We start from the raw sequence: 23,618 nt of genomic DNA, 5'->3' as shown, positions 1-23,618 counted from the left end.
TGGGGTAACTGGCCACAGGTCCTTGTGTGAGAGCTCTCCCTACAAGCCTTCCCAAGTAGTTGAGGTTTCCTTTACTAACTTTCCTGGTACCTTTCCTCACTCTGTTCATGAGGGAGCCTAGGAGCAGCGATTATCCCAAGAGCAATGAACAAACCCAGTGTCCAAATCTTGGTTTTTCTTCCTTTCTCTTTCTCTCTTTCTTCTTCTCCCCCCCCCTCCCCCAAATCTTGGTTTCTAAACACCATTCTCCACTAAAAGAACAAGGGTTTCTTGGGAAATGGCTGATTACAGAGCTGGGTTAAGGAAGGTATAAGATGTGCTGTAAAGTATGGAAAATTTCAAAAAATGATGGGGATGTGTCAAAACGACATAGAAGGGGCACCTGGGTGGCTTAGTGGGTTAATCCTCTGCCTTCGGCTCAGGTCATGATCTCAGGGTCCTGGTATTGAGCCCTGCATCAGGGAGCCTGCTTCCCTCCCTCTGTCTCTCTGCCTGCCTCTCTGCCTACTTGTGATCTCTGTCAAAAAAATGAATAAAACCTTAAAAAAAAAATGACATAGAAGTCAGCCTGAAGGGATTCTTACTGGTCAAATACAGGGTAATTTGGGCATCAGAAAAAATAATGAATTCCAGTGGCAACCAAGAGTGCAGTAACCCACTATAGGCATTCTCCTCTGTCCATTGTAACCAAAACTTTGGATAAAACACAACTTGGGACTCTTACAAGTAAATAATGGCAAGTGTAATGGGGTGGGGGGTGGATAGTAAAAACGAAAACAAAAGCCCCAATGGGGGTGAGTTTCTTGGTTAAATGAAGCCATAGGACACAAGTCATTAGACAAAAATCAATTGTATTTTTATATGCTATTGAACAATTAGAAACTGAAAATTTTAAAACAGCATTTTAGTAGCACTAAAAACATCAAATACTTAGGTATAAATGTAATACATGAAGATTCAGTATGCTGAAAACAATAAAACATTGATGTACAAAATTAAAGAACATCTAAATAATACCAGATCTGGTACCAGTTCCTTTACACATATTTTCTCTTTGACTCCTCAGAGCCATTCTTTGTGGTAGTTACTACCCCAGGCTCATAAAAGGTTTGACTTACCTAAGGCTATATGATAAAAGAATTCATAGCAGCTTCATTGTGAAATAGCCCCGAAGTGGAAATAACTCAAAAGTCTCAACCAGTGACTGGCTAAGCAAACCATGGTACATCCACACCATGGCTTATTATTCAGTAATAAAAATAAATAAACTATGAAACATATAAAACAAGCTAGATGAATCTCCAGGGAATTATTCTAAGTGCAGAAAGCCAGTCCCAAATGGTTACACGCTATATGACACCATTTATATAACATTTTTGAAATGACAAAATTATGGAGATGGAGAACAGATTAGTGTTGCCTGCAGCTAGAGATGGGGGCAGGGGAGAGGGAAGGGTGTAATTATAAAGTGGTAGCATGAGGGACTGTCAGAACTAGACCTCAAGACCTGACCTTTGCTGCCTACCTGCTTGAACTCACCAACCTATGTTCCACATTTTTCTTTAAGCTCTTCTTTCCAGCTTATCTCTTTAACTCAGGCAAAAGACCCAACAGGCAGAGCATCCTGTGATGGAAACTGAAAACCCTCAAGCAGTAAGGACTGCCTGGACAAAATGCTACAACTGGCCCAGACCACCTAGATTAGTATAAACTTAACCCCTGACCAACACGTGTGCAAATGGGCCCTGGAGTGATCAACTGTTACCTTTACCTCATTATAATACAAAAATCTCCACTCAAGGAGGAGCAAACCTCATTTACATAATACACAATGCATGTATAGGCATGTTTCCCTTAAAGTGCACACACGACTTTGTGCCCATCTTGATGACAAGGCTCTCCTATCTAGTCATCCTAACCCTAAAAAAAGGAATCCATTCACGCTTGCTCAGAGAGTCACAACTTTGGAAGTTATTACCCGTGATGTCCTTACTTGCTGCAAACATAGTTTACATTGTGAGAGCACTCTATGTGGTATAGTTTCTATCTGTGATTCCCCAAGGTTCAAACTCACTTTAGTTCAGTTTCAGGAACTTAGCAGTAACCAAACATTTCTAGATACTGATTGTGGCACAGGTGCATGAATCTACATGTGATAAAATTGCATAGTCCTATACATATACACAATTAAGCATTTCTGAATAAACTCTGCAGATTGTATCATCAATTTCCTGGTATTGATAGGGTACTATGATTGTGCAAGATGTCACCACTGGGGAAGAATGGGTGAAGTGTTCATGAGACCTCTCTGTACTATTTTTGCAACTTCCTATGAAGCCATTTTTTCCAAATAAAAAGCCTTAAAAAAAAAAAAAAAGTATCCAGGCTTCTTTCTATACTGCAACCCCCAACAATATGCCATTAAAAGACACCCGTCTCTGAAAAGAGTATGGGAATCATGTTAGTGATCCCTTTCATAGATGAAACCCACTACTTGTCCTCTTTTCCTTGATTCAGTATTTACTCAAGAGTCCAACTGGGAATCAGGCCTTGTGTTGGAAGCTAAGTGATAGGAGATACATGATCTATGATCCCTTCCCAAGTGAGCTCCCAACCTACCGCTAATGAGAAGGCCTAATATGATAAGAACATTGGACTACAAGTGAAAAGAATTCTGTCCTCATGGAACCACTTACTAGGTATTTTAGTTTGGACCAATCCATTTCCTCTTGTTGTGCTGACTTCTCAACCTGCAAAATTCGGGAGAATGGAATACATATGAATATATTTTAAACTTAACCTGGGTCCTGTGGGTGGGTTCAAGGACACCTGGAAATCACCTGAAATCATATGCATAAGTATGTAGGATAATTTCAGAAGATGTATTTTAACCTTTTTTTTTTTTAGATTCTGGGGATTTGCTCACCCATAAAGTTTAGAATAACTGCATCTAATTTTTGGATTTAAAGTTAATGTGCTCTTCCATTTAACATTCCACAATTCTAATAGATCTCCAAGATCTCTCCATTTCTAATACTCCATGATTCTAATTGGGATGCAAGAAATGAACTAGAGAGCTAACATTCTGTGATTCCATGGACCACAAGAGTTCATTCCCTTCCCTGACAGAATGATTAAATTTTTCAACATGAAATTCTAGACAGTCTATGATTTAACCTCCAAATGACCTTCCAACCTCGGCTTTCATCCCTTTCCCAGACCCTGGCCACTCCCTCAATGTAGTCTGCAGTTTCCACAAAGTTTTGTTCCCATTCACTCTGTGCCTTGGCACAGGCAATGCCTTCTACCTGGATTGCCCCTAGATCTACCCTTTTTCCTGAATTATCATCTTGAAGTTCTCCTCTCCAGTGAACCCTTCCATGACTCTTCGTCCTTGCAGCAAGGTTTGATGTGCTCCCTTAAACCTGGGTTTCTGACTGCCTGCTACCACCCAGGGAATAGGACTATTGGTTCACTCAGGGCAGTGAATCAAAAATGCCAAGAGGCAAGGCAGAGTAAATAAAGGTTTGAAACTAGCTGGTATAGCAAACTCTAGACCCATTTTTCCACCTCTGGAAATAAAGAAAAATATCAGCTCTAAGGAAAACAACATCCTGAGAGCAATAGTAAATTAAAAGAAAAAATAATAAATATAAACGGCATTCTATTTACAAACAGACAAAGGGGAGTGGTGAGGATTGAGGCCATCTGGGACAGAGGATTTTCACCTCCAGCTACTTGTTGATTTGCAGGAATATAAGTGGGACCATTGTAGTCAGCACACCTACTTTTTCAAGAAAAGCTGGAAATCCAGATTTGCATGTGAAATTTCCCAGTTTTGAGTGGCAATAACTAAGAAATAATCAAGATCCATTGCAATGACTTTCAAGGTTTTCAAACTGTGAAAAATGTTTTGTGAGGATCCACTTCTACCCATCCAAGAGAGCACATCCTATGGGGGAGGCAAGTTTTATATCAGGGCTGCTAGTGTATTGCTAGTTGTTATACACACCAACTCCTTCTGCACAGAGCTCAGACAAAACCTTTCATATGAGGCCTCCGTCCCTCTCTGGGTCTTCGTTTCCCCATCCATAAAATGGCGATACAAAATACAATTGTCAAACAATATATCACTTAAGGGTTATCAGAGCTACATGCTTTTATCTGCATCATCTCACTGAATTCTCACAACTTCTATGAGGTAAGTTGTATTACCTTCACATTTTACAGATTAAAAAAAATGCAGCTCAGAGACAGCAACTTACCTAATGAAGGCAACAGCAAACATATAAAAAGACCTTTTCTTTAAAGGGCTTTACTGATTTAGTCCTCTCAACAAGTCTGACCTAAGGCAAATAATCCCTGAAATGGGGATTCCATCAAGGCTGCCTGACTCCAAAACGGTAGCACAGGGCTGCTTAACAGAAATACAATGCAAACCACACATATAATTTCAATTTGTCTAGCAGCCACATTTAAAAAGTAAAATGACACAGGTTAATTTTAATAATACACTTTATTTGACCCAACATATGCAAAATACTATCAATCTAACATTGACATAAAAAATAGAGCTATTTTACTCTTTTTTGTCCTAAATCTTGGGTGTATTTTAGATCACAGCACATCGTAATTCCGACTAGCCACATTTCAAGGGCCCATGCCTATGGGGCAAGGCATTTACTGTCTAATCTTAAATGTTAAAAGCAGAACCCAGAGAGGCACCTGTCTCTTGGTTTCAAAGGACACGCAAAATATAATGGTACACAGTTCTTGAGCATATAGCTTGTGCCACGGGAGGGGGAGTCTTACTATGTGTGTTGGGGATCTTCACACGTTATATTTTGTCATCCGCGAAACAAGGCGAATGCCACTGCCCTCCTCTTTTAACGGAAAGAGGACTTCCACGTGTCAGGACCTTCCCCAGTGCCGACCTCCGTCCCGCCGTCCCCTCTCCGACTACCGGCCGGGCGCCAGCCCGAGAAATATTCGCTCGCCCTCATCCCAGTCAGGGGAGGCGCACACCCAGCAGGACGTGCAGATCACCTGCCGGCCGGAGAGCTCACAGTGAGTAAAGACCCCTCTGGGCTCCTCCTCCTCCAGCTCTTCATCCTCCTCTTCCTCCCCCTCCTCCTCGGACGCCGATTTTGACTCTGACTCCGAGTCCTCAAACTGGTGCTGGGAGGCGACATCGCGAACAGTAGACCAACACGCACTTAAAGAGGTCCACCCCGGCCCCTCAGGCGCAGCCGCCTCCCGACGGGACTCGCTAACGCGAGCGGACGCTGCTTCCGGGAGCCGGGACTTGGCTTCCGGGCGCTCTGGCGCCGAGCTCATCGCAGAAGCTAGGGCGGACTTCCGCTTCCGGCCCCCTCAGGCCCTTTGCGAGTGAGGTTGAGTTTGGCCGGCTGTCGGCCCGCCCCCATCCGCCTACTGGGAGGCAGCGCGAGCTCGGTCCTTAACGCGTCAAACCCCTCCCCGCGCAGACGCAGTGCTGAGCCCACGGTTGCAGGACAAAGAGTGACGTCCAGAGGCTGGAGTCATGGCTGCGTCTGAGCCGAGCTTGGTGGTTGCTGGGGACCTCGCGCTGTCGCCAGAGAAGGAAGAAGGAGCCGGCCTAAGCTCAGGCCCGGAGTGTAACTCTGCGGGCTCCTCGTCGACCCCTGAGGCCCCACCGCCTGCCCCTGAACCCTCCACCCCCAACGCCGCGGTCCCCGAAGCGATTCCTACGCCTCCTGCGGCGGCCTCCATGGCCTTGGAGCTGCCGCCCACAGGCCTGGGCTCCCCGCCGCTCGCCGAAGCTGCTCCTCGCTCCCCTCCACACCCTGGCGGCTCCCGACCCGGCCCGGAGACGTTCCGCCAGCGTTTCCGGCAGTTCCGTTACCAGGACGCCGCAGGCCCGCGGGAGGCGTTCCGGCAGCTGCGGGAGCTCTCCCGCCAGTGGCTTCGACCCGACATCCGTACGAAGGAGCAGATCGTGGAGATGCTGGTGCAGGAGCAGCTGCTCGCCATCCTGCCTGAGGCGGCGCGGGCCCGGCGTATTCGCCGCCGCATGGATGTGCGCATCACGGGTTGAGCGGTGGAGCTGCGGGCGGCCAGGCGTGGGCGTTCTCTGGACTGGGGCCACGATCGAGTCTGGCGGCCTGAGCCTGGCTCTCCATTCCGCGCTGATGAAAAACGAGTTTTGGGCAGCGCCAGTCGTCTGATGTGTCCCTTTCGTTCGTCCTTTAGTAGGTTTATTTTCCCGAGCTTACCTCCTTCCAACCTCCTTTTGGCTGATGGCGAAACCAGGTTGGGAGCCCAAGAGAATAAAGCCTTTGTTCCCTGTTCACTTGGCATTTTCTGTTGGTTTTTTTTTTTTTTTTTATGGGATCATTAACGCGTTGGCTAGGCCTAGGCCTCCACAGCTGGGATATTTTTATCCTGCTTGCTCCACAGGGCCCCACTGGGTATTCCTTTGTTTAGTTGCAGTTTCCATAAAGAGAGTTTTAGCAGCTTGGATTCCGTATTTGCTCCTACCTCTCAGTAGCATATGAATTTGCTTTCCTACTTAAAGAGGTAGTGGGTAGTGGTTGTGGCAGGCAAATAGCGGACTTTATATTAAGTGCTTACTTAACTTGCTATCTCTGTACCAACTGGGCCACTAACTTGTTACACCAATCTGCCCTTTGGGCACGGCTTCCCAAAAGACCCACACCAGCGGGCTATTTTGTGAAGTGTTTTAGTGCAGGTCCTTAGGGAGAGCTCCTTGTGAGCTCTGGTTTAAGCCTCCAAACTCACTTTTCTTGTCATATTTTAGGCCCCTAGAATTTAAGAACTGGAGTGAACTAATGGATTACATGGCTGGAGCCACTCACTTTAATTCTGTTTTTTAAGTAAGTGTAATTGTTTAGAAAAAGAAGGAATTTGGCAAATAATAGGGAGGCTCGGTTATGAAATCATAAAGCCTACTTTTCCGTAAGTCTTCTGCCCACCCAGGAACTAATTGGGGTCCCTGGGCAATTTGGATTGGTCTCAGAAGGGTCCTAACTGCAATGGGTGCCATCTCAATATGAGGAAGGCCAGACCTATCTTCACTTCACTGCTCTCAACAACTGAAGTCTAACAAGTCTGCAGCTCACACCACAAAGCAGGAGCCAGACTGGATTAGAGGGGGGGGGGGGTACATTTTGCCTTCTCATATTAAAGAAATTTAGATGAATTCAAAATTATTTTGCATACATTCTTGGAATTTAGGATCTTGAGCTTGCATCTCCTTTCCTACAGAAAATACATCTGTTTACAATGTAAAAACTCTTCCTCTAAAAGATGTTTATAGAAAATCATGTAGTGTATATTAAAAATAGGGTACAGAACTTCATAAAAACATGATTGAAACATAGCAACAAAAACCTGTTTTATTTTTTCCAAATACAGATACAGAAGTTTGCATGTTTTGCAAATATTGCTTCAAAGCAACATTTCTATATACAGCGCCTTCTGTTCTAATAGGGCGTAAACATAGATTATGTATCCACAGTGCAATGTTGGCTCATCAAGGGTCCACCTTGCATAACACTCATTTAAAGAAACAAAATGATTAGTCAAACCAGAACTGTTTTTGTCAAGGCAATTTTTTATAGGTGGATAATTTTCCTCAAAAGAAAACTTAGGTAGTGTACACATATCTATAAGGTAACAGTAATCTTTACAAATAAGTTTCCAGTGCTCCAACTTGCGGTTAATTCGATCTGACCCAGGAATTAGGGATGGAGCCCCTCAACATGGCTTTAAATTAGAGAAGCACACTGAGGTTATCAGAAAATGGGAGCCATCCCTGCTTCCCTAAGGACAAAAGTCACAATGAGTAAAATGGGATTAATTCCTTTATAAACAACAAACCCAATAATGGCCACTTGGCAGGATTAGGGTAATTCAGTTTCTGCTTCCATCTTTGAGAAAGACATGACATGGACTCCCTTAAAGTTGTAGCTTCCCCAGATGTGATGCTCAAATGTATCTGAGAAAAGAAAAATCAGTAATCTAGTAATACAACAGTCATCATTCCTCACAGCTGTGGCTACAAAAAATCATCCCGTTTCATCCCTTTTCAGACAATCTTATTAAAGTGACCGTCTGATAAATTGCGCAAAACGTAGATGCCATGCATATTCCTTGGACGTTTCTTCCCACACCAGAAATGCCAACGTTAGCAATGGGAAAGAGCCTTGTGGAGGGGAATCGTGTCAGCTTTACTACAGATGTCAAAGCTACATGGCCTCCCTCTGATGGATAAGGTACAGCAGGTCAGCTGGTCCTAAACTCATTTTATATCAAATGGTGAAGAAATCACTGGACAGAGCATTCCCTGAAACAGATTTTGGTACAGAGGCTTTCAAGACCACAATGACCTGTGTGCCTTCAAGGCCTAATCATTCCAAAGGTCGCTGGAGATACTGTCATTGCTATAGAGATATTGGCTACTTCACGTTTACATAGTAAATATTTGCAGCATATAACATTACAGATCCATAAACCCATAATTAACTTGTGAGTGTTAATGGACAACTGTGCTTTGATTTTTGCCTTTAGTGATAAGAAAACTAAATGGTGAAACGGGTCACTCCTCAAAGCATGGAACATTTTCTTTAACTTTGTCTAGCAAAGTAAAACAAAACAATATAGCAATTACACATGGAACCGTAACCTGCAAGAGTAACAAATGTTATCTTAAAAGGTACAAATGGTACCTGGACCTTAAGCAGCATAATCACCTTGACCTCACAAAATAATACAAACAGGAAATCTAAAGTGTTAAAGTATTTTAAAACAATTCTGAAAATGCCAACTACTGAACATACACGTTCTGGAAGGAGAAAAGCGGCACATGTAGAATCTGAAGTTCGTTTACAACAATATAAAATAAGGTAATTCTCCAAACCACATTCTTTGTAACAAATCTTTACAGTGAAAGAGTTCAAAATTTGGGGAAACGTTTTTTTGGACGTTAAATAGAACCAGGAAGCTGTCAATATTAAGAAGTGGGTAGAAAACGCTGTCCTTTGGGTTCCAGACCCTGCCTGCTTCAGTTTGGAATTCCTCCTAGATTCTTATTACAGTGAGATTCTAATTCCTCCACAGGCTGTATGGGCTCTGCTACAAAAACACAACCCAGCCAACTCTGGGGTAAAAGCATACAAAACTTGTCCCCGGTACCATGAAGTCATGCAAGACGGGTGGTGAGAAAAGTGAAGAGTCCTAAGGAGAAGGCAGGGTAGCCAAGGCCTCCACTCCTTCCCAACCTCCACCGAATGTGAAGTCACGACATTCTCAAGAAGCTGGAAAAATGAAAATGATGCCTGCTACCTAAATCCATGCCAGGCAGAAACAAGAAGGCTTGGCATGTGCCCCACCCTGACAAAAAAAGTCAATTAAATAAGCTGCAAGTTGAATTTACAACTGTTTCCGACTAAACTTTTTTGGCTCTCATTCCATTTATCGGTGGCACAATTTTCAAGTGAAGTTTGTGCAGAAAGACTCACTCTCCATTCAACGATGTGCACAGAAGAAAGGAATCCTAAGAGTCTATTTGTTACCTTCTTGGTAGGCTTCAAGATCAGAGTGCCCTGCCCTCCAGCAGCCAAAATGGCCCCTTTGTCCAATGTCCATCACACCCCCTGCCCAGATCCCTGAAGTCAGTCGGTGTCACGTGCATTCGGCATGCTAGGTTTATTTATTTAAATATGCAAAGCTCCTCCTGCAGGTGCCCCAGGATTGTGCCCCCACTCGTTCTGGGTGCCCAGTTTCATGTTGAACAGCAGAGTGCAATCTGCTGCACCTTGCCCAGGTCCATCAGCAGCTGCTTGATGCAATGCTTGAGCTGCGGAAGCCTTGCCAGTGGCTCCGGGGGCTCCAATTCCCCAGTGTAGTCCAGCCAGCTCTCCAACACTGCAGACAGAAGAGAGACGACCCAGTGAGCTCCTAACACTTCATCTATGAGAACAGCAGCAAGAATTTCAGCATCTTCTCCCCATCTATCCCCACAAGGGGCAAAGCGGGAAGGCCACTCAGCTGGTACTGACTCATCACCCTCTCTACAAAGTATTACCCGTAGGACAAAGCTCAGATACTTTCGAGGAGCACAGTCCAACAGAACTTTCTGCAGTGGAAATGGTCTATGTCTGTGTTGTCTACACAGTAGCCACTAGCCACATGTAGCTAACTGAGCACTTAAAACGTAGCTGGTATGACTAAGGCACTGAATTAAAACTTTATTCAATTTTAATTCTTTAAAGAGCCACACATTGGGGCACTTGGGTGGCTCAGTGGGTTAAGCATCTGCCTTCGGCTCAGGTCATGATCCTGGGGTCCTGGGGTCAGGTCACACGTTGAGCTCCCTGCTCAGCAGGCAGCCTGTGCTTGCAGCTCCCCCTGCTTATGTGTACTCTCTCTCTCAAATAAATAAGTAAAATCTTTTTTTTTTTTTTAAAGATTTATTTATTTGACAGATAGAGATTACAAGTAGGCAGAGACGCAGGCAGAGAGAGAGAGGAGGAGGAAGCAGGCTCCCAGCTAAGCAGAGAGCCCGATGCGGGGCTCGATCCCAGGATCCTGGGATCATGACCTGAGCCGAAGGCAGAGGCCCCAACCCACTGAGCCACCCAGGCGCCCCAAATAAGTAAAATCTTAAGGGGAAAAAAAAAAGCCACATACAGCTACTAACTACTGCATTAGTGCAGCTCTATGGTCTAGAAGGCTTTGAAGAGAGGCGCCTGGGTGGCTCAGTGGGTTAAAGCCTCTGCCTTTGGCTCAGGTCATGATCCCAGGATCCTGGGATTGAGCCCCGCTTTAAAAAAAAAAGAAAAGAACATAGAAGGCTTTGAAGAATCCACCTTCCTCAGTGTTACTCCCCAGCCTTTTTTTTTTAAATTCTTCCTTCCTTCCTTTCTCCCTCCCTCCCTTCCTTTTTCCCCTCCCTCCCTTTCCTCCCTCTCTTCCTTCCTCTTTCTCTCTCTCTCCTCCTTCCTTTCTTTCAATATTTTTATTTATTTGTGAGAGAGAGCACAAGCAGGGAAGGGAGGAGGAGCACCGGGAGAGAGAGAAGCTGACTCCCTTTCAGGCTTGAAGCCCAACAAAGGACTCAATCCCAGGATTCTGGGATCATGACCCAAGCTGAAAGCAGATGCTCAACCAATTGAGTCACCCAGGTGCCCACTCCCCAGTCTTTATAAGGTTTTCCCTTGCTGGAAATCAAAGGTCCTGGTGTTTTAGACTCCTATTAAGAAAAATGAGAATCTAGGGATGCCTAGGTGGCTCAGTCGGTTAAGTCGCTGCCTTCGGCTCAGGTCATGATCCCAGGGTCCTGGGATTGAGTCCCAAATCGGGCTCCTTCCTCAGTAGGGAGCCTGCTTCTCCCTCCAACTCTGCCTGCTTGTGTGCTCTGACTATCTCTCTCTGACAAAAAATTAAAAAAAAATCTTAAAAAAAAAAAAAAGAAAAATGAGAATCTAAAGGACTTTAAAAGGTCTGTTTTTGTCACTGTATACTCTGATTTGTTTCATATTCCTATCATCAGTAGCACTAAATTCTCTGACTTTATTTTCTAAGTATTTAATGTTAAGATGTCCAGGTATTAATATCCTTGATTATATTGGTTCAATATCTATAAAACTGCCTTATCGCTGAGAGCAGGGATTTCTCTATAGACGATGTTTTTCTTCCTCAAGCCACTCCCTGAAGCTCTGGCATTTGGGGAGAGGCCATTTTGGAACACTGCATCTTTTGACAAGAGCCAGCCCCTCCAGGAAGGCCTGTGCTCACCCCAGCCTGCCTATAGCCTTTCCAGTTGATAAACCAACCTGTACTAGGTACCTTCTGGACCCTTGAGCTGAAGGTGCAAAAAGACGAAGACCCACCCAGTGCCTGTTTCTCAAAAAGCTTAAAGCCTGACACATAATCCTTTCCCGTCCTCAGATCCAGCCCTCAGCCTTCCTTCCCACCTTTTAAAATCCTTTGTTCCTGTAAGTTACTTCCCAGGAAAGCCTTCCCTACTCTACACCCTGAATCTAGTTGCTATGTTATATTAAGGATGCTATGTGATAATATGCTTTCCTCCTTTGGAGCACCTACCATGGCTTGTAACTATATATAATGGGATAATTCAATTAATACCTGTTTCTACCTCAAGATCAAATTCCATAATGGCAGAAGCCAGCTCTGCCTTGGTTATTACCATTATATCCCTAACACTCAATTGTGCCTGAAACATAGCAGGCACTGAACAGAGGCAGTGACAAAATGTGGAACTAGGGCACTTGGGTGGCTCAGTGGGTTAGGCCTCTGCCTTTGGCTAAGGTAGTGATCTCAGGGTCCTGGGATCAAGCCCCACATTGGGCTCTCTGCTCAGTAGGGAGCCTCTCTCTCTCTGCCTATTTGTGATCTCTGTCTGTCAAATAAATAAATAAAATCTTAAAAAAAAAATAAGTAAAAGATTCAGTATTTTCATGGTCATTAAAAATCTTTTGTCTCGGGGTGCCTGGGTGGCTCAGTGGGTTAAAGCCTCTGCCTTTGGCTCGGGTCGTGAACCCAGGGTCCTGGAATCTAGCCCCGCATCGGGCTCTTTGGTTGGCCAGGCTCTCTGCTCGGTGGAGAGCCTGCTTCCCTTCCTTTCTCTCTGCCTGCCTCTGCCTACTTATGATCTCTGTCTGTCAAATAAAATAAATAAAATCTTAAAAAAAAAATCTTTTGTCTTGGATGCCTAGGTGGCTCAGTTTGTTGAGTGTCTACCTTTGGCTCAGGTCATGATCCTGGGGTCCTGGGATTGAGTCCCTCGTTGGGCTCCCTGCTCAATGAGGAGCCTGCTTCTCCCACTGCCTACTGCTCCCCATTTCTGAGCTTTCTCTCTGACAAAATCTTTAAAAAATTTCTTTAAAAAAACTTTCTCTTTTATTTTGACAACTGTTTATACAACTATATAATTAAATTATGGTTAATATTAAAATAACTTAAAATATAAATCAGTCAATAGAATAGTTTACTAGGCTATTTCTTTTCTTTCTTTTTTTTTTTTAACTAGGCTATTTCTTAAAAGGAATACTATATATCCAAATTCTTATAAAAGTTCAGTTTAGGGGCGTCTAGGTGGCTCAGTGGGTTAAGCTTCTGCCTTCAGCTCAGGTCATGATCTCAGGGTCCTGGGATCGAGCCCTGCATCAGGCACTCTGCTTAGCAGGGAGCCTGCTTCCCCTCTCTCTTTGCCTGCCTCTCTGCCTATATGTGACCTCTCTCTCTCTCTGTCAAATAAATAAATAAATAAAATCTTTAAAAAAAAAAAAAGTTCAGGGCGCCTGGGTGGCTCAGTGGGTTAAGTCGCTGCCTTCGGCTCAGGTCATGATCTCAGGGTCCTGGGATCGAGTTCCGCATCAGGCTCTCTGCTCAGCAGGGAGCCTGCTTCCCTCTCTCTCTCTCTGCCTACCTCTCTGCCAACTTGTGATCTCTCTCTGCCAAATAAATAAATAAAATCTTTAAAAAAAAAAAAGTTCAGTTTATCTTAATGGTATCTGGATGAAATCAAGAGTTCACTCCCTACAATAGTTGACATGAAATGGGATTCCAATAAATCTTAACTAAATACAGTGGAAAAGTCTTTATCTGAATAAAATCTTTGAGATTTGTAATTCATTTTCACACTTTAGGGCCTGGAATATTAGAACACGAACAGAGTATGTGACCCCAGGTCAGCAGGACACATAAGAGGCCCAAGGAAGTCCAGGCAGAGAAGGGAGCCTGGACTTATCCTCCTCACCACACTGGCCATGAGACTGAATGAGAGTGGCAAGTCAGTAAGAAGTGGGGAAACACTGATCTCTCCGCTAAGGGCAGGATCCTTTGGCAACACAGAATATTCTCCCTGTTTCCACAGTGCTAAGCTCTCAGAGACCCAAAGCCACTCACTCCTACTGCCATTCTCTCAAAATCCATCATTTCTGGTCTGTCATTCCGTTCTCTTTTCAGCTAAGGAATAGCAGGGTTTTCAAACAATGGAATCAGTTACCATTCTAAGGAGCCCAAGGAAACCTTTTATTCCTAAAAGAGAGAAAAACACTCCCCCTTCCAGAAGTGTCTTCAGAATGAACCCCGAATTAGTCTCCCATTCCCAGTTCCTCAGGTGTGCCTGAAGGGCAGGACAGGAGCATGAGAGCATGGAGGTCTTTCTCTCACTTTTCTCCAACAGGACAACCCTTTCCTTCAGTCAAGCCAGTCCTTTTATCACCTACTGAGTAACAACCTCTTCCTAAGAGAACCTCACTTTTCTCAGGGTTCGGCTTCAGACCCAGGGCTTCAGGAAGCCTTTCTGTTATCACTTCCCTTGCCATACATCGCCTTTGGCAGGGCCTCGGCCATACATGTGCCCTGGCCACACCTCATGACTCTAGCTTGTGTAACGTATGGCATCTTTCTGAGTTATTTCATGCAAGTAGCTTTACATCTCCAATTACAGTAATGGTAGCCGGACTATACTCAGACTCCTCAAATGGAATATTTACTTTTCAATTTGGCTCCACTTTAAGAATGGAAACAAAAAATTAAGAAATAAGTGAAAAATCAAGAAGGAATTCTGTCTTCAAAAATTAAACTGGCGGGGCGCCTGGGTGGCTCAGTGGTTTAAGCCTCTGCCTTCGGGCTCTCTGCTCAGTAGGGAGCCTGTTTCTCCCTCTCTCTGCCTGCCTCTCTGCCTACTTGTGACCTCTCTCTGTGTCAAATAAATAAATAAAATATTAAAAAAAAAATCAAACTGGCAACTTCCCAGGGATCAAAGAGGAGACTGAACTTGACCATGTTTATCAGGCCCACCTGTTACCACTAACACCTGGGAGAAACACCCAGGGTTACCCAAATGATTCAGTCAAGTTCTTAAATCTCTATTGATAAAGAAGAGAAGCCTTCAGCGGTTTGGATTTTACAAAAGGCTTTCTTCAGATTCATCCTCAAAGACATCCAAAAAACCCTATTAAGTCAAAGTTGAAATTCCCCACAGCTCAGGTCACACACTGCCTATAGGCAGAGTCTAGTTACACTTCTGCACTCTGCTTTGCACAAGGCACTAGGTAAGTGAGGGAGGACTCCTGACTTCACACAGACCTTAGAAGTGCCTGACAAATGCAAAAAGTAAGGCTTGCCCATCTAAACGGAGGATGGGGGGTGGATGAGACTGAAAAGAAAGGAGGCAAGAATACAGCAATCTGTGGAGAGCCAGAGAAGGAGCCCTACCATCCAGTTCCTTCTCAATGGAGTCCATCCTGTGTGTGACTTCGTCCTGAAGAGATTCCACATGAGTCAGCAGGTTGAACTGCCACTGGTGCTGGGAGCTCAGCAGCCCCTCTCCGCCTCTGTCCAGCAGCTTCCGAGTGGGGGCTTCTTCGGGTAGGACCTTTTTGGAGACATATTCCCTCACCTAGGAATGCAATGGCAGTAAAGTTACTGAGTGGAGACAGTCCCAGCCTCTTCTCCAACCAGCCAGTGTTCGCAACCATCTGAAAATTCAGGTGCAGTTTGACTATTCCAAACCTCGATCTCCCTCTCTTCCTGTCTTGGACACAGGCAGAAGTATGCCTGGTGTAGCAACCACAAACACCTCAGGGCAGCACAGGAGTCACTGCTGCTTTCCAGTGACTGGCCCAATGTCTCAGGCCTGAAATGGGCCTCATGGAATGGCTTCTAGAGCCCTGAGATCAGAAGAGAGCAGGGTGGGGGCAGACAGGGGTTAGTACATTACTTAGCAGGAGTCAGCAAACTAGTTTTAAGTCCAAGCTCCTTGTTTTGCTGAATGTATGAGTCTGGATTAGTTATTTTTCCTCTGAGCCTCTGATGGAAGTAGTAAAACCTACCTTATAGGTTTATGAGGATGAAAAAGGATAAGGTTTATAAAACACAGTGCTGGCCTATGGTCAACATGCCATGAATGAAAGATATTTTTAACCCTAGCTGACTTGTTTAGGGCCAGTATTTTCTGATTTTTTAATACGTGGCAAATGCCTCTACGAAATCTGCCTCATTTGTAGGATCACAACCCTTTTCTACAGTTGGTGATCTCAACCCTTCCTTCCTTCCTTCATTCATCTGAAATGAAACAGAGTCAAGCTAATATTTATGAGAGCTGACTGTACAAAGCTCTGTGCTGATAGCTTTTCACAGACACGCTGCACAAAAACTAGAGGGCATGGGCACTGGCCCCTCCCACAGGGAGGCAAAGGGACATATCTAAGCAGGTGAAGTCACCTGATCAGCATCGCACGGTAAGTGGCTAAGCCCAGACTTGAAACCAGGTCTGTCTCCAAGACCAACCTCACCAACCTTGACCACACTGTTTAGACACTGGCAAGGGCACAATGCCTACCCATGAGGGGCTTATAATCTAGGATGTCCCACTTGGCAATATGCAGTAACATATCTAATGCTGGTGATGCCAACCACAGGGTAAAGTTTGAGAAGGAGGAGGACAAGGGTGGAGAAACTCTCCAGTTTCTCAGACCCACTGAGGACAGCACAGAATGACCCCAGTGAACAGCTGAAGATGACAACACTGGCAGGGAAATGACACAAAGAGGCTCTAGAAGAGCATGATTTGAATAACAAAAAAATGAGAGTTGTTCTTGGGAAAGTTGATGAAACCAGCAAATATTCTGACAAAATGGATTGTTCTTATGTCAGGGCTACGAAGTTAAAAGTCAAAGGGAAGCTATCATAGAATTGTATTGGAAACTTTATGGCTAACAAAACACCTGACTCATTCTTTGCTCATGCTAAGAATTAGCAGCTAGGTGCAATTCCAACATAAACCTGTTAAAGAAAAAAAACTCATTTTCCTACCTAACTTCCATTTATCAAGTACCAATCAACACTTCTCCTCGCTTCTTCCCACCTCTCCACCCCAACCACCAGTGACTGCCATTTTGTTGGCATTTCCTATAACCATGATCTCTGGTTTAATTGGGCTTTCCTGACTTTACACCCATTTTAACCCACCAAAAAACACCTATGATGAGCACATTTAAATACAATTTTACAGTAAGTACAACTCTATAGTAAGTGTCTTCCACAGAACCCAACAGGGGAGCTCAAGCACTCAACCACTAAATGAAGAACAAGTACAAGTGAGCCACATACCTTTAGGGAGCTAGTTTTGGAGTCACTATCCCCCCTCCTCCTGTCTTGGTCTAGAGGCCAGCCCAGACGTGGAGAGAGAGAATCATCACCGTTCTCACGGAGGGGGTTGACCGCATCGTCAAGGGCAGAGCCCCGGGTCTCCACCACTAGCTTCTGCTCCACAGCAGGGTAATAGGCGCGGGGCTTCTGATAGCAGTGCTCGCTGGTGATATAGGACTCCTCCACAGACCGGGGCAGGGGCAGGGGCAAGGGCTTCTCCACCGCCCCGTTCAAAGTTCTATAGCTCAGGACTTCCTCTTTGCTCTTGGCTTCAGTGACGTGGATGTGTTTTGAATGTGATCTCCCCTCCCCTGAGTGCTGTTTCCAAGGCTGACACCACAGCTGCAGATCAGGATGCTCCCTGCTTCTGTTGGGAGGGCAAACACGTAAGGGCTTTGGAGGCACTGGGACCAGTGCAGGGCTGTCTCAATTCCCGCTCTCCTAACAGGAAGAGGAGCTCCCCGTCTGGCCACAAGCCACCATTTACCAAGCGAAAGGGAACATAAATCCACGGTCCCTGAGGAGACCATCTGTAGACAAGCTCCCACTGTGAACACTCATGGTGAGTGAGATTGGACTTGGAGTCAAAGACCTGACTCCATTTCAGTTCAGCCACTGATTAGCAGTACAGCTATAACGAGTCACTGAGCCAGACTCATTCCCATTTCCTCCTCTGCAAAACCGGGCTAACCATCTGTCTGCCATTAGCCAATGAGTTTGATAAAGATTAAGTGAATTAATTCAAATAAAGTACTTTGTTGGCAGCAAAGTGAGTTGCTAAAAATAACCTAATAAGCAGGCATGATAATCCTGGCATGCAATAGCTTTCAGTTATAAAAATGCAATGATGGGGCACCTGGATGGCTCAGTTAAGTCGGTTAAGTGTCTGATTTCAGCTCGGGTCATGATCCTCGGGGTGTCCTGGGATCAAGTCCAGTTTCGAATGTGCTTGTCCCTGCAACCCCCTCCCCGCTGGCTCTCTCTCTCTCTAATGAATAAAATCTTTTTAAAAATGCAACAACAATGGGTTGAGGGGGCAGGAATCAAAGTCATCTACGTATAAGCCATTAATAAGTTTTTTAAAATTCTTCTAAAATCTTTTACTCTCACCATTCCAAGGAGAAAACTTCGTTATTAAAGAACAGGGATTCTAATCCTTTTCTGAGCTACAAACTCCTTTCCTTTAGAACCTGTTAAAAGCTCTGCCTTTATGTGCACATAAAACTCCATGTTAGCACTTTAGTCTCCCACAATCATTCACTGTTTGAGTTTTGTGGGGTTTTTTTTTAAAGATTTTATTTATTTATTTGACAGACAGAGATCACAAGTGGGCAGAGAGAGAGGGGGAAGCAGGCTCCCTGCTGAGCAGAGAGCCTGATGCAGGGCTCGATCCCAGGACCCTGAGATCATGACCTGAGCCAAAGTCAGAGGCTTTAACCCACTGAGCCACCCAGGCACCCCACTGTTTGAGTTTTGACCCAATAGAGGATTATTAAATTAATCTACTGGATCATAACCAATTGTAATGCTCCATGAATCTGCGTGTCATCCTTGCACAAGAACCATGCTAACCTTCTCTATATCGTTCCAATGTTAGTCTATGTGCTGCCAAAGTGAGCAGCATAATCACTCGTAGAAAAAGGGAAACGGAACAGAAAAATATCATAATGTACCATTCTAAGTAACAGTAGGTATTCTGTGAAATTTTAATTTGTTTTATATATGTAACATAAAACTTTTTATTTCTTACTGTGGAATATACACTTTATTAAGTTTAAAAACCACTACTCTAGATAAACTTCACCTTTTAACTCTTTTTTACTACCCAAAACTTCCACTATTATCTTTGATCATTAAATGAAAAGAAAGAAAAAGGGAGCAAGGGAAGAAAAAAAAAAAAAAAAAAACAGTGGGTTTCTCGAGTAAGGCTCATCAGTAGTTACCAGAGTTCCTAGCTGGGAGGGCACTGCCCTCTAGAGAGCATTTGGAAATAAACAGACAGGTGCTACCCACATTTGGTTCAGAGATGGGCAAAAATGTGTAGTGACCTTTCTAACTTCCACAACGACTGACAGGTACTATTGGCATTTAGCTCACCGAATCCAAGGATGCCTAACATCCTATAATGCTTGGAATAATCACACATGATTGGGCTAAAGAAGAATCGCCCCACCATATAGTCAATCGTACCTTCTCAGCCCCCAGCTGAAAAGCACTGAAAGCAGATCAGCAGGAAAGCACAGCTTAACTCACCAGCAACTCCCATCTACGGATACCTCTCCACACACACTTGACTGAAGCCTTCCTGCACAAATGGAATAGGCCATACATATGAAAGCATGGAGTGATCCTACCGAATCTAAAATTCTGCTCCCAAGGGCTACAAGCATCCTCAGCTCTCCCTCTCCAACCACCAACACCCCTCATCCACTGGAGAAAGACAGGAAACCGTGAGTATCAAGGCAGTCTAGGTCCCTAGACCACTGCCAGCAGGGTATCACAGCCTGTACTAGGAAACCAAGATTCCAGACACACCTCTGAAATCGCAACTGCATCAGAAGAAATGAGAGTCATTATTAATTTTCAGGTTTATTGTGTAGTCTGAAATTTGTTAACTGGAGCACATAACCCACAGTATGGACATTCTCTTGCATGAAAATCACAAGTCTTTGCTTTCCCCTTCCTAGAATTTTTGCCCTTCCAGGTAAGACCTGAAGCCCCAGCTACTACTCCATACAAATATAACATCATGGACTTTCTTTGTATACCCTGCCAATCATAAAGAAGGAATGTACAGATATGCATGTTACTTTTTAAATGACAATAGACACTCTGAAGTTATTCCCAGTTTTATTGTTGTTTGCCTAAACCCACCAGGCCACTCAGGAACAGTATTTCTGAGAATGACGACCCAGAATTTGTGATAGCAGAGACTACCCATGTGAACACAGACATACTGGCACCACCACCATCCTCCACCCGTCCCCGCCACTGCCCAGAATCTTTTCTCCACATATAATGATGAACAAGATCTCTCTATGCCCTCTGCTGAACTGACGGAAGTCAGATTTAATTCCAGTACAAAGTCACTGTCATAAAGACAAAGGATCTAAATGGGGATTCAGAAGGGACAAGGTTCCAGAATATGGGATAGGGCCAGGAGCACTGGCATTTCAGTAAGAAGAAACACCAACTGGTTGAATCCTCAAATGAAAAGAAATATAGCGCAGTTTACAATCTTAAGCCTCACTGACGTTTTTCCAGGCCCTCACACGGACCACCCTCTACCCGCCTCAATTTCTGACATCTCATTAAGAAATTAATTTGGTATGTATGGGGTAAAGTTTTCTGATTTTATAAAATGTGAGGGAAAAGCCTGTCTCTGCCTTTTTTTTTTAAGATTTTACTTATTTATTTATTTATTTTAAAGATTTTATTTATTTATTTGACAGAGAGAGATCACAAGTAGGCAGAGAAGCAGGCAGAGAGAGAGAGGAAGAAGCAGGCTCCCCGCTAAACAGAGAGCTCAATGCGGGGCCTGATCCCAGTACCCTGGGATCATGACCTGAGCTGAAGGCAGAGGCTTTAACCTACTGAGCCACCCAGGCGCCCCAAGATTTTACTTATTTATTTGACAGAGAGAGGCACAGTGAGAGAGAGAATACAAGCAGAGTAGTGGGAGAGGGAGAAGCAGGCCTCCCGAGGAGCAGGGAGCCCGATGCAGGGCTCGATCCCAGGACCCTGGGATCATAACCTGAGCTGAAGGCATACGCCTAAAAATTGAGCCACCCAGGTGCCCTGCCATTATTTTTTTTTAAAGATTTATTTTAGAGAGAGAAAGAGAGCACATATGAGTGTGGGGGGAGAAGGCAGAGAGAGAGAGAATCTCAAGCAGACTCATCACTGAGCACAGAGCCCAACGAGGGGCTCAATCTCACAATCCTGAGATCATGACCTGAGCCAAAATCAGGAGTCAGACACTTAACTGAATGAGCCACCCAGGTGCCCCCAGCTTATGTCTAATATCTTACCCAGGGCCGTCACTTGATTCGGTTCATCTCAACAGATAGTGTCACAGTGACAGCTAACTTTCCCCAGCAACTATTTTCCCCTTCTCTTATACCCACCTCGATCCTCCCTCCTGGGTTCAAACAGATCATATGGCTAGCCTTCCCTGCTGTTAGGTGCGTCTGTGAAAAAAGCTGCCTGCTCTCCCCTCTTTCCCCTGACCCAGGGGCTAGAACAGCTGAGGTGTTGGTGAGGCCGTTTTGATCATGCGGATGAGAATGCCCCAATGGAATGCCAGCGCAATAAGAGAGAAGGAACCCAAGTCCCCAGGTCCACAGACAGCATCCTAGAAAAAGGCCACTTACCTGGCCTGGAGCCCTGACTACCCATGGACCATTCATTATGTGACAAAGAAGATTCCACTTTGTTTCAGCCTTTGTTTTTTGGTCTTTGTTATAGCACCTTAGCTTTTACCCAAACCAATATATACCATGTCTGAATGTGCCCTTGCTCAACCACTCCTTGTTGTGCCAGTTCTTGAAGCCAGCACGCTTCTGCACCAGAATACGGGGGCAGGCAGATCCCTGTTCTTCCATCCCAGGGCTCTGACACTGTCTGAGGCTGAGGGTCCTCCAGGACTAACTTGCACAAAGGAAATCTTGTTGAGGAGCCTGTCATGACTAACTCATTTATGGCATGAGTCTGTCATTGTTGATGCCTTAACTAAGATGGCCCCCTATGAGCAAATCCATGGGAGAACCTGAGAAATGTTTACATAAAAGAAGCTGTCTCTGACACAGGCTGTGCTGATATCAGAAGAAAATGCATGGAACCACTGAGAGGAAGTTAGAAAGGTTAGGCCAAGTACTTGACAGGACCCAGGCCTGGAATTCTAGACCTGACTCTACCAATGGAAATCATGGGAGAGCAGCTGCCTCATGCAAGGTCCCAGATCACTATTTGGTAAAGTGGGGGTACGTTATGAAAGACAAGGGACCCCAATAAGAGCTACATGTCTTTCTCAGAGCTTACAGGAATTTGGGTCATCTTGACACATAGAATGTAACCACAGAAGCCAGAATTCACACTCAATTTCACTCCTCAAACTTCAAGTCCCTAAAAGCCAAAAGTCCAGTTCCAGAACACTTAAAACTTTGCATGAGCAAACCATGAAGAGAAAGACTTACTGAGCAACCACTATGCTGGACAGCAGGCCTGCCAATATTATCTCTCCCAGCAGCTTTCAATTGTTTACCTGTCAAGGGTGTTAAGGATGAATGGATAAACAAAATCCAACATTACCTACAATGGAATATTATTCAGCCCTAAAAAGGAAGAAAATTCTGATACAGACTATAATATAGATGAATTTTTGAAGACACCATGCTAAGTGAAATGAGCTAGTCACAAAAAAGACAAATACTGTGGGATCCCATTTATATGAGGTATCTAGAGTAGTCAGATTCAGAGAAACACGAAGTAGAATGGTGGTCGCCAGGGGTGGGGGAGGAGGCAAAGTGGAGAGAAGTTGTTTAACACATACAGAGTTATAATTTTGTAAGAGGAAGAGTTATGGAGATTGGTTTCAACAAGGTGAATTTATTTAATACTACTGTACTATATATTAAAAACAGTTAAGACTCTAAATTTATAAAACATGAATTTTATATTATGCATATTTTACAATAAAAAACTCAGAACTATACCCTAAAACAGTAAAAAAATTAATTATAAATACATACACCATATTTTGATTATGGTGGCGGTTGCAAGCCGTCAAAACTCAATGAACCTGTAAAATGAGCAAACTTAATTATATATAAATTCTACCTCAATAGGGTTGAATTTTTTTTTAAAGATTTTATTTATTTATTTGACAGAGAGAGATCATAAGTAGGCAGAGAGGCAGGCAGAGAGAGAGGAGGAAGCAGGCTCACTGCTGAGCAGAGAGCCTGATGCGGGGCTCGATCCCAGGACCCTGGGATCACGACCTGAGCCGAAGGCAGAGGTTTTAACCCACTGAGCCACCCAGGCACCCTAAGTTGAATTTTTTTAAAAAAAGAATATTTATTGTGAGACTGACATATTTTCCCCCCTGAGGGGGCACACCCTTACCCTTCCTGGAAGAACGGCAATACCAGGTCAATGGATGGAGAGGATGGAGCAAGCTCCTATTCCGTCTCCTAGTTCCAAAATCCATTTACTGTATTGTCCTTGGATAGAGGACATATTAGATATTAAACTGCTAAGAACAGACACTACACCTGACCTTAGCCAAAAGGCTGAGATGTAACTGAAAATTTTTAGTAAAGGTCTCAAACTCATTGGTCTTATCACTGTTCTGTGGCTTTCCAATCTCAAATTTATCCTCCCGCCCACCAACCCCCCCCTACTGCCCCCCACCAAACCATGTCGAATCAGCCTCA

General features: G+C 44.4%; 3 protein-coding genes and 2 non-coding genes across 5 annotated transcripts in view; 1 reads left to right on the top strand and 4 right to left on the bottom strand.

Annotated features, from left to right (window-relative positions):
- Positions 1-4,410: 4,410 nt before the first annotated feature.
- Positions 4,411-5,469, bottom strand: LOC123927221 (alpha-2B adrenergic receptor-like). Its single transcript, XM_045981747.1, has one exon. The coding sequence runs from the start codon at positions 5,335-5,337 to the stop codon at positions 4,960-4,962; it is 378 nt and encodes a 125-aa protein (XP_045837703.1). The 5' UTR covers positions 5,338-5,469; the 3' UTR covers positions 4,411-4,959.
- A 17-nt stretch (positions 5,470-5,486) lies between these two features.
- SCAND1 (SCAN domain containing 1) lies at positions 5,487-6,331 on the top strand. Its single transcript, XM_045981746.1, has one exon. It carries the CDS (start codon positions 5,543-5,545, stop codon positions 6,074-6,076), a length of 534 nt encoding a protein of 177 aa, XP_045837702.1. The 5' UTR covers positions 5,487-5,542; the 3' UTR covers positions 6,077-6,331.
- A 1,047-nt stretch (positions 6,332-7,378) lies between these two features.
- The window catches only part of PHF20 (PHD finger protein 20), a 145,928-nt gene continuing 129,688 nt past the window's right edge, over positions 7,379-23,618 (bottom strand). Inside the window, exons 16-18 of the mRNA XM_045981224.1 lie at positions 17,146-17,551; positions 15,250-15,433; positions 7,379-9,927 (exon numbers count right to left, since the gene is read on the bottom strand). Of these exons, the coding sequence (XP_045837180.1) occupies positions 9,785-9,927; positions 15,250-15,433; positions 17,146-17,551 (733 nt within the window). The 3' untranslated portion in view covers positions 7,379-9,784. The remainder of the gene's footprint in view (positions 9,928-15,249; positions 15,434-17,145; positions 17,552-23,618) is intronic.
- On the bottom strand, positions 18,699-18,805 carry LOC123927328. The gene has a single exon (XR_006815414.1). It is a non-coding gene; the product is annotated as a U6 spliceosomal RNA (small nuclear RNA).
- LOC123927369 lies at positions 23,294-23,486 on the bottom strand. Its single transcript, XR_006815448.1, has one exon. It is a non-coding gene; the product is annotated as a U2 spliceosomal RNA (small nuclear RNA).

The sequence above is a fragment of the Meles meles genome, chromosome 16 (genome assembly GCF_922984935.1).
Source record: "Meles meles chromosome 16, mMelMel3.1 paternal haplotype, whole genome shotgun sequence".
Lineage (NCBI taxonomy): Eukaryota > Metazoa > Chordata > Mammalia > Carnivora > Mustelidae > Meles > Meles meles.
The sequence above is the reverse complement of the archived record's forward strand: the minus strand, read 5'-3'. Positions and strand labels throughout refer to the sequence as shown.